The sequence below is a fragment of the Solanum lycopersicum genome, chromosome 8 (assembly GCF_036512215.1).
Source record: "Solanum lycopersicum chromosome 8, SLM_r2.1".
Lineage (NCBI taxonomy): Eukaryota > Viridiplantae > Streptophyta > Magnoliopsida > Solanales > Solanaceae > Solanum > Solanum lycopersicum.
In genome coordinates this window covers 41309870-41324153 of record NC_090807.1, presented here as the reverse complement: position 1 = coordinate 41324153, position 14284 = coordinate 41309870, and the positions used below count along the sequence as shown (strand labels likewise).

General features: G+C 28.3%; 2 protein-coding genes and 1 non-coding gene across 3 annotated transcripts; 2 read left to right on the top strand and 1 right to left on the bottom strand.

Annotated features, from left to right (window-relative positions):
* Positions 1-2554: 2554 nt before the first annotated feature.
* Positions 2555-3683, bottom strand: LOC138337732 (uncharacterized). The gene is made up of 4 exons (XM_069288011.1): positions 3646-3683; positions 3522-3566; positions 3096-3441; positions 2555-2926 (listed from the first exon to the last, which is right to left on the bottom strand). Exons 1-4 carry the CDS (start codon positions 3671-3673, stop codon positions 2758-2760), a joined length of 588 nt encoding a protein of 195 aa, XP_069144112.1. The 5' UTR covers positions 3674-3683; the 3' UTR covers positions 2555-2757.
* A 2975-nt stretch (positions 3684-6658) lies between these two features.
* TRNAR-CCG (transfer RNA arginine (anticodon CCG)) lies at positions 6659-6731 on the top strand. The gene has a single exon. It is a non-coding gene; the product is annotated as a tRNA-Arg (tRNA).
* A 3560-nt stretch (positions 6732-10291) lies between these two features.
* On the top strand, positions 10292-14072 carry LOC104648716 (uncharacterized). The gene is made up of 2 exons (XM_010326538.1): positions 10292-10377; positions 13643-14072. The coding sequence occupies exons 1-2, from the start codon at positions 10292-10294 to the stop codon at positions 14070-14072; spliced, it is 516 nt and encodes a 171-aa protein (XP_010324840.1).
* Positions 14073-14284: the final 212 nt, after the last annotated feature.

Sequence of the window (14284 nt, the reverse complement as noted above, 5' to 3'; positions counted from 1 at the left end):
ATTCGGCTTACTATACAAGAAAAAATTTATTGTTGACATATCAATTTCAAATGGATCCCCTGCCAAATGAAAGTACATGGAACACACCAACACATGTTCTTGAAGATATTGTACTTCCACCTCATGGAAAGAGACCTCCGGGAAGGCCAAAAAATAAAAGACATACTCAACTGAGAGAAGATGGATTCAAGAAGGCGAAAATTACATGCAGCAATTGTGGACAACATGATCACAACAGGAAGACTTGCAAAAATGTCAGGCCTTATGATCAAGAATAAAAAAATAATTTGTTTAGTAGTTTGTTTTAGAAGCTCATTGACTCTACGAATTTGGATCATGTTCGGTTATATGGTTTATATTTTTAGTTCCGTAATCTCGTGTTATTCAGTTTAATAGAATGCTTTCTTAGTTGTGCAATCTCATGTTATTCAGTTTACTGGAATGTTTCTATGTGTATAGTTACATTTTATATGATATATAGATGAAATGATATAGTTTACTGGAAAAACTCAGTTGAGCTTGAGGCTTGGAAATGTCTTGCTGAGTATAATTGTCAGGTTGGGGAATTTGGGTGATGCTTGGTATGTTTTTGATTTGTTAGTATTTTTGTAATATAGCTTTAATTCAAAGTTTAATTCACTTGTTAGTATTTATGTAATACAACTTTAGCTTAGGTTTAATTCAGGTTTAATTCAATTGTTACCATTTGTGTAATATAGATTTAATTCAAGTTTAATTCAGGTTTAATTCAATTGTTACCATAATATAGATTTAATTCAAGTTTAATTCAGGTTTAATTCACTTGTGGAAATTTTAAGATTAATGTCTTGTTCTAATTCTATAAAGAAAAATAGGATTTCAAAAAAATAAATAGTATCGATTCGTAACACAGAAGTTCATATATTTGCAACCAAAAAAATACATGATTTTTTTATAGTTTTCACAACTTATTGAGGTTTCATGTTCACCTCGAAAATTACAATTTTTTACTACTCAAATTACATATTCAAATAAAACTATAACTTTAAATCAACCTAATTACAATTTTTTACTACCATTTCCTGCCAGTTTTACATAAGCATTCATAGTGTCATTCAAACAGAAGTATGAGGAGCATTGACTTGTTTAAACTCAATCATGCATACTTCCAGCAAGCTGGATAGACATGGGCAGCAGCTTGTTGCTCCCAAACAAACTAACATATGTAGCATTCCAACTGCAAAGACAAAATTCCTTAGAGGAAGTACAAACAGAAAGGATCAATAAGGACACAAAGAAGGAACAACTTCAAATAGAAGACTTACATATAAACAACACAGTTAGGTATATAATATCAAGACTTACAAAATAGACCAATACAATTTTTCATAGCCATAGTAACTACAAATTGTTTTACATTATATAGTTTTCATAGTCATACTAACTAATATAACTATATTCCTTTATCTAACTGGTCTTTCGTCTTCACTTTGAAGGTCACTCGCTTGTTTCCTTCTTGCATATTCCCATAATATAGCTCCAAATCTCTTTCGGAAAATGTCTGCCTTTACTTGTTGATTTTGAATATGTTGGCCATTACTTACAAACTCCACAAATGCAGCAACGAAAACTCCACAATCCCTACAAAATTCAATATAAAATTATTATCAAAAAATCAATTTAATAACTAAAAAAAACACATATTTGATAATACTTACAGTGAATCCTCATTTTGTCTGGGAACATCTTTAGTTATGAAATGAAACTCAATTTTCTCGAACTCATTTATCTCACTGTATTTTGGTGTTGACTTCAATTCAGGACGCTTATCATAGAACTTAACCACACTTAGATAATATGGTAAAACAACCGAAAGCATCTCAACAATATTTTTTACCTCTAAATTCACCCCACCCCTAGCCGGAAATGAATCATACACCTCCAATGACCTTTGCCCAATATCAAACACCACAAAAATCCAGTGACGATTCTCTTTAATGTTTAGTGGAATAAGAACAAAATCCACTTTATCCCACGAGGTACTTGCCAACAAACGACGTCCACTGATATACCGGGCAATATCATCAGAATCTAAAACTTTAAAAATTTTCTTATCCTCATGAGCATCACAAAGTTTAAAAAAAGAATTGGTAATCTTTGTCTTGAAAACACAATCAGTCGTCGTAAAACGAACATTACTGTTGGTTTCATATTTTCCTTTCTTTCTTAGGTAATAGAAAATGACATCAATATGCTGCAAAAAAAAAACTTATGAAACAGAATAGTGACAGAACAGTGCAACTCAAAGTTAAGGTAAAACTCTGTTTTCGCCCCAAGTGTGGCTCATTCATCACATATTGGTGAAACACAACAGTGATAGAACTTATGAAGATGTTCAATTTCTACCCAGAAAAAACTTAGAGACAACAGTAACTTACTGAAGCTGACATATTTTATATAATATTCTAGCTCATGTATATGCATATATGTGGATTCTTAATGATACAATGAACCTCAAAAGAAAAGAATTGAAGCTAAAATGACAAGAACATGATTACAAGTTTCATTCTTTTCGCAATATCCTGAGCTTTTGTCCCTCTTGAAAGACAGAGACAAAGGGAACAAGAACAGAAAGAAAAATGACTTGCAAGCTATAGAATTACAATGTCACACAACTAAAGAGCTTCAATAGATGAAAAATACAATCTATCTACACAACTAAACAGAAAGAATTTTAGTTGAGACAAAGACAAACTCAAGATTAAGAAACAGAACGAATCAAAGAAATATTAACGTCCAACTAAAATTTATATAACAAACCTCATCACACCATTGTTGTCCAGAATGTGCCAATTTGAAAAACCAGAGTCTTTCATCTACTGTACAGACACCCAATTCAAATGCTGGATTGATAACATTAAGAGCATCTGTATAAGGTTTCTTTCCCCTATCAAAACAGAACAAAAATAAACAAATACTCAAAACCGAGACAGGAACAACTAAAAAAGAGGCAAATACGAAACTAAAAAAGAGGTACAGAGCGTTCCACAAGTTGAATTAAGCTTGTATATATTATGAATTAGGAAAATTATCCCAAAAACATCAAAATAAATTACCTCTTTTTTGTACCCATATAAAGCCACTTAGTGAATGAATCGATCAAATCAGATTCATCATCTCCTCCGCTTGCATATAAAAAAGGATGTTTTGTCTCAAAAACCTGACGTGTAACACATAAAGTTCCTCCAGATTCAAAATGTTGTGTGAAGGGAGATGTTATTAACTTTCCTGGATTTTTCTTTCTGCCACGTTTCTTCGGTGACACTTTCTTTTTGTTTTGATCAACTTGGGCTCTTTTTTTTAGATAAGATTCTTCAGTCCAATTGATCTGAGAAAGATCTTTATCAAGTAAAATAAAGTCATCTAAAGTATGCAAAGGTTTTTGACAATCCTCTGTTGCATCTGCATATAATAGATATATTGATTAATTTACAATCAACAGATGCAACACTTATTTATGTTGATTTTTTTTACTACATTACCATCAGGTTTCGCCCCAACTGTATTCACATCAGCAGCCTCTTGGACTGTAAGCAAAATAAATATTTTAATAATGTTATCAAAATAAATCGAAAGAAGTTTAGTTGAAGTTAAGAAAATGAATACCATTTATATCAGCAACAACCTCTGACATAACTTTTTCAATAACAATTCCTGCAACATCTTCATCTGTACATAACAAGAACATTTAAAAAAACAGAATTGAATTAAAATATATGAAATATGTAATATATTTGTATAAAATCCTTCATTACCTATTTTACTTGATACTCTTTCAAGATTTTCAACATCAGCAAATCTAACTGTAGCTTTAAGCACTTGAGATTCTTCATTTTGATTTGATCCCATAACATGAGCATCGTTCCCTCTCGATTCATTTACAGATGCATTAACACGGGGAGAAAATGTTGTATATGTAATTAACATATTATTAAAAAAAACATATCAAAGTTAACTGAAAAATGAAATATCGAATTCGTGTCACTTATAGATTAACTGGAAGAAAATACTAAACTATATATTAAAATTATATTATGAATATAACAGAAATTTACTGAAAATATAAACGAACCTCCATTAAAATCTAATCCACCTGAAAATGTCTCGTCAGCATGCTTCTTAGATGGTTCCTTAACTTCTCGAATAACAGAGCTGCTACCACCACTCTTAGCAAACAGCAAAGAAATATCCTCCAATAATTGTTTGTTTGAGTTCACCACAAATTCTTTGATTTGATTGAATCCTAAATCAATCTTCTCTTCAAGCGCTTTGTTATTTTCATTCACCTAATAGATATTAAATCATAACGAAAATATTAAAAAATAACAGTTTTAAAATAAAAAGCCTAAAGTTTAGTTTGTGTATACTTTTACAAGCTCTTTTCTCAATTCTATGACTTCATTGGTCAAAATGTCTAGACCATGATTTGATCCTTTAGGCTCCAATTTCAAAATTTCAGCATGGTAATCACGAGTTTCAGGAAGCCTGAATTTGGATACTTCATCTTCACTGGCCACTATGTTCTCAAAATGAAAAACCAAATACACAAAATAACATTAGATATAGTAACTTGAGTTCAAATAAACAATGTAATAAAATGTATTAACTTTGTACAAATACCTTATTTTTTGTAGGCATGAAGAGACATTTCTCAATATATTTTAACCATGGACTTTCTGCAATTGTCTTCCAATTCAAGATTCTTGGAATAGAATCAGCAACACGAATAGCTATATCTTCATCAACCTTTGAACAACACTCAAATATCCAAATTTGAAGAGCAAGAGGCAAGCCACCAATTCTATAGTACTTATGTGTTGACTTAAGCTCATGCCTCACAGAATCAGACAACTTTTTGTAGACATCTAAACCCCACGGATATGAATTGAATTTTCCACTTTCCACAAGGTAAAAATCTCTATTGCTAATTTGGTATTCGTTGTCCTCATATGAAAATAAAAAATCATTAATGAAGTATAGAACAGCCAATGAAACAGCCGAGTCATCATCTATGAATTTTTTAGCTAAAAACAGTGCACGTAGATGACTCTTTGGAACTGTGATTTTTTCCGGAAAATAACTACTCATCAAACTACATCTAGAATTGGGAACATTGATAGATGTGCCATCACCAACACAATTTAAGCCTGTAACTATCCCAAATTCTCTAAGACCAAAAAATAACTTTTTGTTATTTATTTCAATAGCAAACACATCATCCGGTGTGTGTTTTAACTCTCTATTTATAAGACAATGAATAAGTTATAGTTGTGTGCTTGATTTTGGAAGGTCAAGAAAGTACCCAAAACATGTATTCCTAAACATCTCAAGTTGTTTATCAGATAAAGATAGTTTGATTTGTTCAATGACACTATGATTAGTGTAACATGACCACCTACTCGAAATATACACAACATCAGGATGTTTCCAGAATTTACGATCCTGCATATGCATTAAACATGAATTAAAAATGTGTTACTACATACTAAAGATGAATAAAAAATGAATTAAAGTTGAATTAAAGTTGAATTAAAGTTCAACTAAAGTTGAATTAAATATGAATTAAAGTTGAATGAAAGTTGAATTAAAGATAATTTCACATACTACATCTAAAAAACAAGCAGCAATCAACATACAACCCATTGCTAAACAACAAATAACTAAGAAGTACTAGCACATACCGGATATCTACTCTCTGGTAGAATGACACTTTTAGGTAAACGATTTCGTGTTTTTCCATCATTCACCGGCCTTTTCTTCTCCAATCCATCTTTATTTTTCAAACTTTTTGACTGAAATTGAGGAGGTAAATCCTCAAAATCATCATCACTGTCAACGATTTTCTTCGATGTAGATGCCAAAGTAACACATATTTTTTTTGATTTCTTCATTGTTTTAACCTCTTTAACTCGTTTTTTACCTTTCTTTTGCTTCTTGTTTTCTTCCTCATTGTTCTTCTCCTCATTGTTCTTCTCCTCATTGTTCTTCTCTCCCGAAATTTGTGATATACCCAAACTAAAACTTGGAATTTCATCCATAGAATTAGAAGACGAAACTTGAAGCTTCTTTCGATTTCTTCGATAAACTTTTCGATTCGAAGCCGTCACTAGACGCGGACTTCTTCTAAGACCTTCTTCCATTAAGATTCGTTCAAAAAAATGGAGAAAAAAAGCAAACAGAAACCTTAATTTTTGACGAGGAGAAGGAGAAAGAAAAAAAAAGAGCGATATGTTTTACTTTGTTTAAAATTTGTATAAAAAAGGAATAAATGGGTTTTAAATTGTTTTAAGTTAATATAGCTAAAAGTTGACAAAAATAGTAATAAATAAAAAGTGTACTTAAAATTGGTAATTATAAAATAAAAGGTCTTTGTTTATGTAATTTTTCCTTTTATCATGTGTTTAAATTTCAGACAAGATCAAAGGGGTTTAAAATGCTGAGTTTCATTGAATTTAAGATTTCAGTTGGTAAATAGTTAAGTAAAATGATTCAAAATACAAACTCATAAAAGTATAGTGATCCATCAAATTATTTTGCCACGTTAAAAAGAAGAAGGGAGGGACTTCTTATTTGTATTAATGCTACTAGCTAACGTATATCTTAAAAGTAGTCAACAATTGGTCGCGTGGCCTAATGGATAAGGCGCTCGCCTCCGGAGCGGGAGATTGTGGGTTCGAGTCCCACCGTGATCGTTGTTAAACGTTGATTTTTAAAAATCATTTCATTAATTAATCACTAAGCAAAATTATGGATATTTTCTTCATTTTTTTTCTCATTCTCCAAACAAGATAAATAAACAAAGTGTTCTTCTCCATACAGTGAAGACAAACCCTTCAAGATTAATCTTCAAATCAATTTTTATAAAACATTTTTCTTTTCAAATTTATTTCCATCATTCACAGGTATGTATGTTTTCTTGCATCTGCCCTTGCCTTTTGAATTAAAAAAAAAAAAATCCAGTAATTTATTAACATGATAAATTTACACCTTTCCAACAGCCTAAGAAACATTTATATGATGAAAATGAAGTCTCACTGTGACAATTTAATTTGGTAAACATACCATCATCATGGGGATAGCTTGTAGAAGTAATCTTCGAACTTTGTTGGTGAGTTAGTTCTTGAATTTATGTGATGTAAGACAAGTAGTTCTTATATGATTGATTGTGTTAAATTTATGAGATATTAAAATTTGGATGATGATTGAGAGCCTAGTGACTTTCGAATTTAAATCAAATTTGAAATGAACATTGACATAGTGGATTATTTTAAGAATTATTATGTACTAGTATTCGTATCTGTACAAATGTCCCAATGATTAAATTAAAAGATCTATGAAATTTCTTTACTTGTTAATATATTGTTTAAATATTTATAGTAATACATTATAAAAATTTATACGAAAAAAGGCCATAAAATAATTTTAAAGTATTAGAAAAATGGTACAAAACTAGCATTCATCCACGTATTGGCTCAAGAATATCATTTTTATCCACTTATTGACTCCAAAATATCTGTGTCATCCATCTTTGAGTTCAAAATTGACCACTTAGGTTTTAAATTTAAACTATTTTAAATATTTTTTTAAATACGTCACGCTCAACTATTTATAATTTAACGTATTAATATAATTTATAAATTAATCCACTACTCACTCATTACTAATTAAACTCATCCAATTAATAAGCCCGCCACATTACTAATGCAATAACTGTCAATGAGTGTTGCTAAAAATTTGAGACGAAAATGTCTATAGAAGTACATTATCATACATTCAAGTTCTCAATCAAAACATATTATAATTCAAGTGTCTAAATAAAAATTTTCGATAAACTTAAAATTCTTACTATATTCATCTTAATTGTTTCGTTCGTCTCAATTATGTGATGATACTTAATAAATAATTTTTTTTAAAATAATATTAAAGTCTTAATATTCAAAACAAATTATAAATATTCAAAAACTATATAAAAAAGTGTGTGAATTAATTCGGAATGTACTATTTTTTAATCTTTAATCATAAATTTCGAATTCAAGCTTGAAAGATATCCTATTGAAAATTTGCTACTAAATAAGCGGCTCATCTTGAATTTAATTAGGGCTTCAATTCAAACTCAAATAATTGTAGATGTCATTTTCACGAATCTGTTTCAAAATTTATATGATCATATTAACTCAAAGATTTAGCATGTTACTTTTTGTTAAAATATTATTTTAATGATTATCGATCAACTACATTTTTAATGTTACAATATATTTATGTTTATGAAGCTTTTTTTTCATTGGAAAAGTGCTTTATGTGTTGCACACATATAATGTTTTGAATTTAAATAAATGGTTAATGCGATTAATATTTTTACCCAAATTTATATACATTGAGAATATGTTTAAAGATACCAAACATTATTAGAACGACTTCTCCTTCTCCTAGTATAGTAAAAGATAAATAGGAGCGAGATTTTACCGTGTGTGCATCCAAAAAAATAGCGAATGTTTATTTTTCTTGTCATTAAAAAAATTAAAAGAAAAATAAATAATATATGTGATATGTGTTGAATTGATATTTGTACTAATTAAATAAACTTCAAATTCATAGCTCAATTTGATCCTAATTTTAAAAAATAGTCTCTACTCTAAACTAAAATATAATTTGTAAATCAGATCGCAACTTCTTTAAAATATTTTTACTAGTTCAATCCTGCCAAATAAGACAAATTTAATTTAACTAAATATTAAAATATAAAATATAAATAGAAAAGAATTCTAATAACCAATAAAATATTGTATTATATTATAAAATTATGCATATTCTAGAATGTATTAAAAGTTAAATAAGTGAAGAAAAATGAAGCTTTGTACTAATTAGAAATCGACTACTTTTAAAAATAATAATTAATAATGATGATCTATATCTAAATAGGAACATCATTAACAAAAACAACAATAACATTACACAACTCACATGCTTTATATTTTTATCTATTAATTAACTCATACAAAAAGGCCACACCTAAAGATATGACCACCTACATAACTTTTATGATTTAAATTAAACAAAAAATATTAATTTAAAAAATTGAATGTTTAAACTGAGGAAACTGAATGTTATATTTCTTGTGACAGAAAATAATACTCTTTATCATTCAAAACATAATGAATAACTTAATGTATTTTAAAGGATTAGTTCTAATTTTTATATTAATGATAAAGTGTTATGTTTATTTATTATTTTATCAGTTCTGAAAAATAGTATTATTTATTCAATTTTTCATTTTATTTGGATTTAAATAATTTTATGACGATAAAAAGCAAATAATGATAACTATTTTTTCAAGCTTCTAGAAAATCATTGAAAAAATTAATATTCTAAATTATTAATATTATTTAAAGGATAAATGCTAATTTGTATTTTTAAGAGCAACTTTCACATAACAAACATAAAAATTATATTTGTATATTATAGCTATAGTTTGCATAATTGCGCTCCATAACAAATTTTATGTTTGCTATGGAGCTTTTGATTTATATAATTTGCTACAGAGATTCAATTTTATACAATTGTTTAGTTTTGTATAAATTCATTTATACACGGTAATTTGTACAATAAAATCTGAATTTGCATAATTATAATTGTATAGGACGGAAATATATGTATTTGTATATGTATATATGCATTTTTCTCTCGCTTTATACAAATATGAACGCATTTTATACATTTTATACCAAACTGTATAATATGACGAACTGTATACCGAAAATGGCTAATTATATACCAAATCAGATGGAAAAAAAAAGAGATGTTTGCTGCGAATTACAAAAATAAACTATGGGTAAAGCATTTAATTTGAATTAATAGTTTGATATTTCATACAATTTTTCTCATTTTTAATGATAAAGTATTATGTTTATTTATTTCTTTTATCAATTCTGAAAAACAATATTTATTTATTCAATTTTCATTTTATTAAAATTTAAATAATTTTTTATAACAGTAAAAATATAATCATAACTATTTTTTTCAAACTTCTAGAAATAGCAATAATTAATAGTAAAAAATTAGTAGTATGTTATAAAACTTAAGAACAAAAGAATAACATAAAGATGAAGACAAGAACAATATAACAAAAGAGGAATAATATGAGATAACTTTCTATCTTTAAAGTATTCACCCAATCTTCATTCATAGTGCAACATAGAGACATACAAAAAGTTAGTCATAAACATAACATTAACATGAATATAATGGGGAGATTATGAAAGTGAAAGGTTACAAGAATAATAGTTATAAAGGTGGAGGTTATGGTCATCTTCATAATGAGAAAAGTAGTGGAGATAATAGGTGAGTAACTTATTGCTGTAGTGGACATCCACACTATAATATTTTATAACACTCCCCCTTAGATGTCCATAAGTGTGTCTCTCAGATTTCTTGCATAAGTTGAGGGGGTACTTATGCATTTTCCCTAGTCTCAATATAATATTCGTTTTCAATTTGTCCGAAACTTAAAAGTTTCTTTAGAGACTTACTAACAACTTCAATATTATGAATAATTTCATTCTCCAGATAGTAACAAATTAGCCCTTTCAAAACTATTAAATTAATTTTGTGTACTACCATAATTTTCACAACTCCTTCCTTATGTTGACCATCTTCTTCAAAGAGAATTATCATTATTGTCATGGTTAAAATTATTACATTCAAGACTTATTTCTTGATAACCAATGAAAAATTTGTGTTGCCGCACAATAACATTTATTTTGGTCATGGTCACAACCTTTACAAAAAAAGATTTTTTTCTATCTTTTGTTCTCCAATAGTTCATTATAAAACCTACCACAATATTTGTGTAGTACTCAAAGCATATATATGACCAAAATGACCATTTATGTCAAAATATTTTCTTTCAATCTCTCAAACCTCCCGTGGAGGTGAGATGTGACATTCATCCAACAATACATGAATATGTTCTTATCCATACAAACACAAGTCACATTTTCTTCAAGAAATAGATCAGAACCATTTGTACATGTTCCATAAGTTTTTATTAGAAATTCATTGTCATGTTTTGATATTATGTGACTCACCTCAACATCACTTTAAGAGGTCAAATGTACCAATTGTACTATCACTTTGTATTCATTTATTTTGATGCAAGATTTAAAAACTTTATAAATTGGGTTGCACCTACAATAAGTGTCCAACTTCTCATACCACTTTGATGGATAAAAAATATCTTTAATAATAACCTTAACATTTGAAGAACCATCTTAAGAAACAATGTATTCATAATGTTCTTCTTTTTCATTACCAGAATGATGACCATTAGCATTTTATCATACCCATGTCATTTTTCAGACATATTAATATATTGCTACCATATTCACATAAAAGGATAGAGCAAATTAATAGGGTAAATTTCATGACTTTCAGTCAAAAGTATAAAACTTTATGTTAGTCATCATCATATCATAATTATAGTGCATTAGGACTTAGAGCCAATGACTTATCCATATAAAAATGCCTTTGATCATAAATCAATGGGACATATACCCAACTTCTTATTATCATGGTGCACCAAGACTTTAACTCGATAGGCTATCCACTTGGTGCGGTGAAACCTGAATTTATCTTCTTACCCTCAACCAATGCCTTAATAAACCAAATGCATTACCAAAAATAAAATTATCGAAAATCATAAATATAATTTGAACTTGACTTAATATACAAGTAAAATGAACAAAATCAATTAATTAGAACAATATGTTGAAATCATAAAAAATTCCCAAGTTAAAATAAATTCAAACATTTTAATAGTCCCTCTTAACATTGTTATGAAGATTATTATAATTTACTAATCATTTTAGAATAACTACTAAACAAGTTTTGTTAGTACAAATAATTTATAGGATATGAAGTATAGAGTGCAATCAAAAAAATTACTATGATAATTGATAAAAGTCACCTATCATTGATTTTTGACGGAGAATGAGCAACTTGTACTGATAACGAGCTCTAAAACTGAAAGGAAAAAAAATATATAAAGATGAAGACAAGAAAAATATAGGACAAGAGGAACAATATGAAATAACTTTCTTTCTTTCAAGTGTTCATTCAATCTTCGAGTGTATACTATATGAACCCTTATGCCTCATTTATAGTGTAATATAGAGATATACAAAAAATTAATCATAAACATGACTTTAACATGAATATAATAAAATTATAGTATAAATTATTTAATTCTATTACATACATAATAGAATTGTATATTTTTAAATTTAATTCATTTTAAAATTCAAATTAGAAAACAGTTTTAATGGAAACTAACTGATTTGCAATTAAATATATTTATTTTAATTAAAAGGAAAAATAAACGTGATTATATTACTCTTTTTCGGCGTCTATATTTATCCATTTAAAATGCAAATTGGAAAACAGTTTTAGTGGAAACTAATTGATTGCAATTAAATATATTATTATCCAAATTGTATTGTTATAATTATATTAATATATTATATTTGTTTAACAATTTATTTTTTTTAAATAAATTGTATTTCGTAAGAAAAAATTATTAATTTGATATTCCTAAATTTTTGCAGCATTATCTTTAAGTATTTATCCTAAAACTAAAATTTTCAACCTTTTTAAAAATATTTAGAACTCCAATATTTCTTCTACTTTTAAAATTATAATAATAAAAATATAGATTTTGTTATAAACATATTTGTGTTATAGTGAATGTCTAATTATGTGTAGTTTTTTTAGGATAAAATTTGGAATTCTACTTGGGGACAAAGTTAAGTTTTCCCTATAAATAAAGGATTTTTCCCTTCATTGTAAAGAAAATCTATGAATCCTGAATATACTTCGAGAGAAATAACAAGTCTTCTCTTCTTTTCTCTCTAGTTTATTCTTCTTATTCTTTAGTTTTATAACACGTTATCAGCACGAGACTCTAATTTTCTAAAAGCGAAGGTTAGATTTAAAGAATTAATAAAGGTATTATTTATTCTTTTGTTTTTAATTTTAATGGTCAATCTTACAAAATTAGAGTTCACTGCCCTTCAAAGTTCGGGCAGGAACTACCTCTCATGTGTGTTACATGCTGAAATCCACCTTGATGCTATGGGTCTTGGAGACATTTTAAAAGAAGAAAATAAGACATCAAATTAGAATTGTGCACGAGCAATGATATTCTTGCGTCATCATCTTGATGAGATTCTGAAAATTGAATATCTGACAGTTAAGAATCCACTTCTTTTGTGGAAAAACCTAAAAGAAAGATTTGACCACTTGAAGATGGTCCTACATACAAAGACACGATATGATTGGATGCATCTAAGCAACAACACTTCAAGTCTATACATGAGTATAATTCTGTCATATTCAGAATCACTTCTCAATTCAAATTACGCGGAGAAATAGTTAGTGAGATTGATATGATGGAAAAGACGTTCTCCACTTTTCATGCCTCGAATGTGGTCTTGCAGTAACAATATCGAGAGAAAGGTTTCAAAAAGTATTCTGAACTGATTTCTCATCTTCTTGTGGCCGAGCGAAATAATGATTTATTATTGAAAAATCATTAAAATTGACCTACTAGATCTGAATCACTTCCTGAAGTGAATAAGGTGTACACTCACCATGCTAGGCGTGGAATATGTCGTGGTTCTAATCGTGATCGTGGTCGTGGACGTGGACGTGTTCGTGGTCATGATTATGGTCAAGAACGTAATTCTATTCCTGGTATTCATCATACATCAAATAAAAAGGAAAAAAGAAAGGATGAGAAACAGAAAGCAACTAGGGAAAACTATTTTCAATGTGGTGGAAGACGTGATTGTCGTACTCCTAAACACTTGATTGAGTTTTATCAAGAATCACTAAAGAAGAAAGAGAAAATTCCTGACGCAAATTTTATCTCTGAAAATCAAGTTGACATCACGCGCTTGGCTGTAGCAGATTTTTTCGCACATCCTGAAGGAAAGAGAGATCAATTAATTGGTGATGGTTCTGTGAACATGGATGAATGATATTTTTTTGATAGTATTTATTAATAATTTCATGTAATGATAGTTGTTTGCATGAGTATTAGTATTTTAAATTAGTTTAGTCATATTTTTATAGTTCATTAGCTTGTTCCTTAATTCTTAATTAAATAATATATATTTTTCATTGATTCATTAATATGATTATAATATAATAGAGTTAGTCAAATACTAAACTTCATCACGTATTTGTATTA

Bases quoted from the DNA above. Each gene is read 5' to 3' on its own strand.
- LOC138337732 (XM_069288011.1), bottom strand. From the start codon at position 3,673: ATGTCAGAGGTTGTTGCTGATATAAATG. The intron at 3,442-3,521 runs GTAATGTAGTAA...TATTATATGCAG, and splicing joins AGTTGGGGCGAAACCTGATG to ATGCAACAGAGGATTGTCAA. The intron at 2,927-3,095 runs GTAATTTATTTT...CTGTTTTGATAG, and splicing joins TATATGGGTACAAAAAAGAG to GGGAAAGAAACCTTATACAG.
- LOC104648716 (XM_010326538.1), top strand. From the start codon at position 10,292: ATGAAAGTGAAAGGTTACAAGAATAATAGTTATAAAGGTGGAGGTTAT. The intron at 10,378-13,642 runs GTGAGTAACTTA...TTGACCTACTAG, and splicing joins AAAAGTAGTGGAGATAATAG to ATCTGAATCACTTCCTGAAG.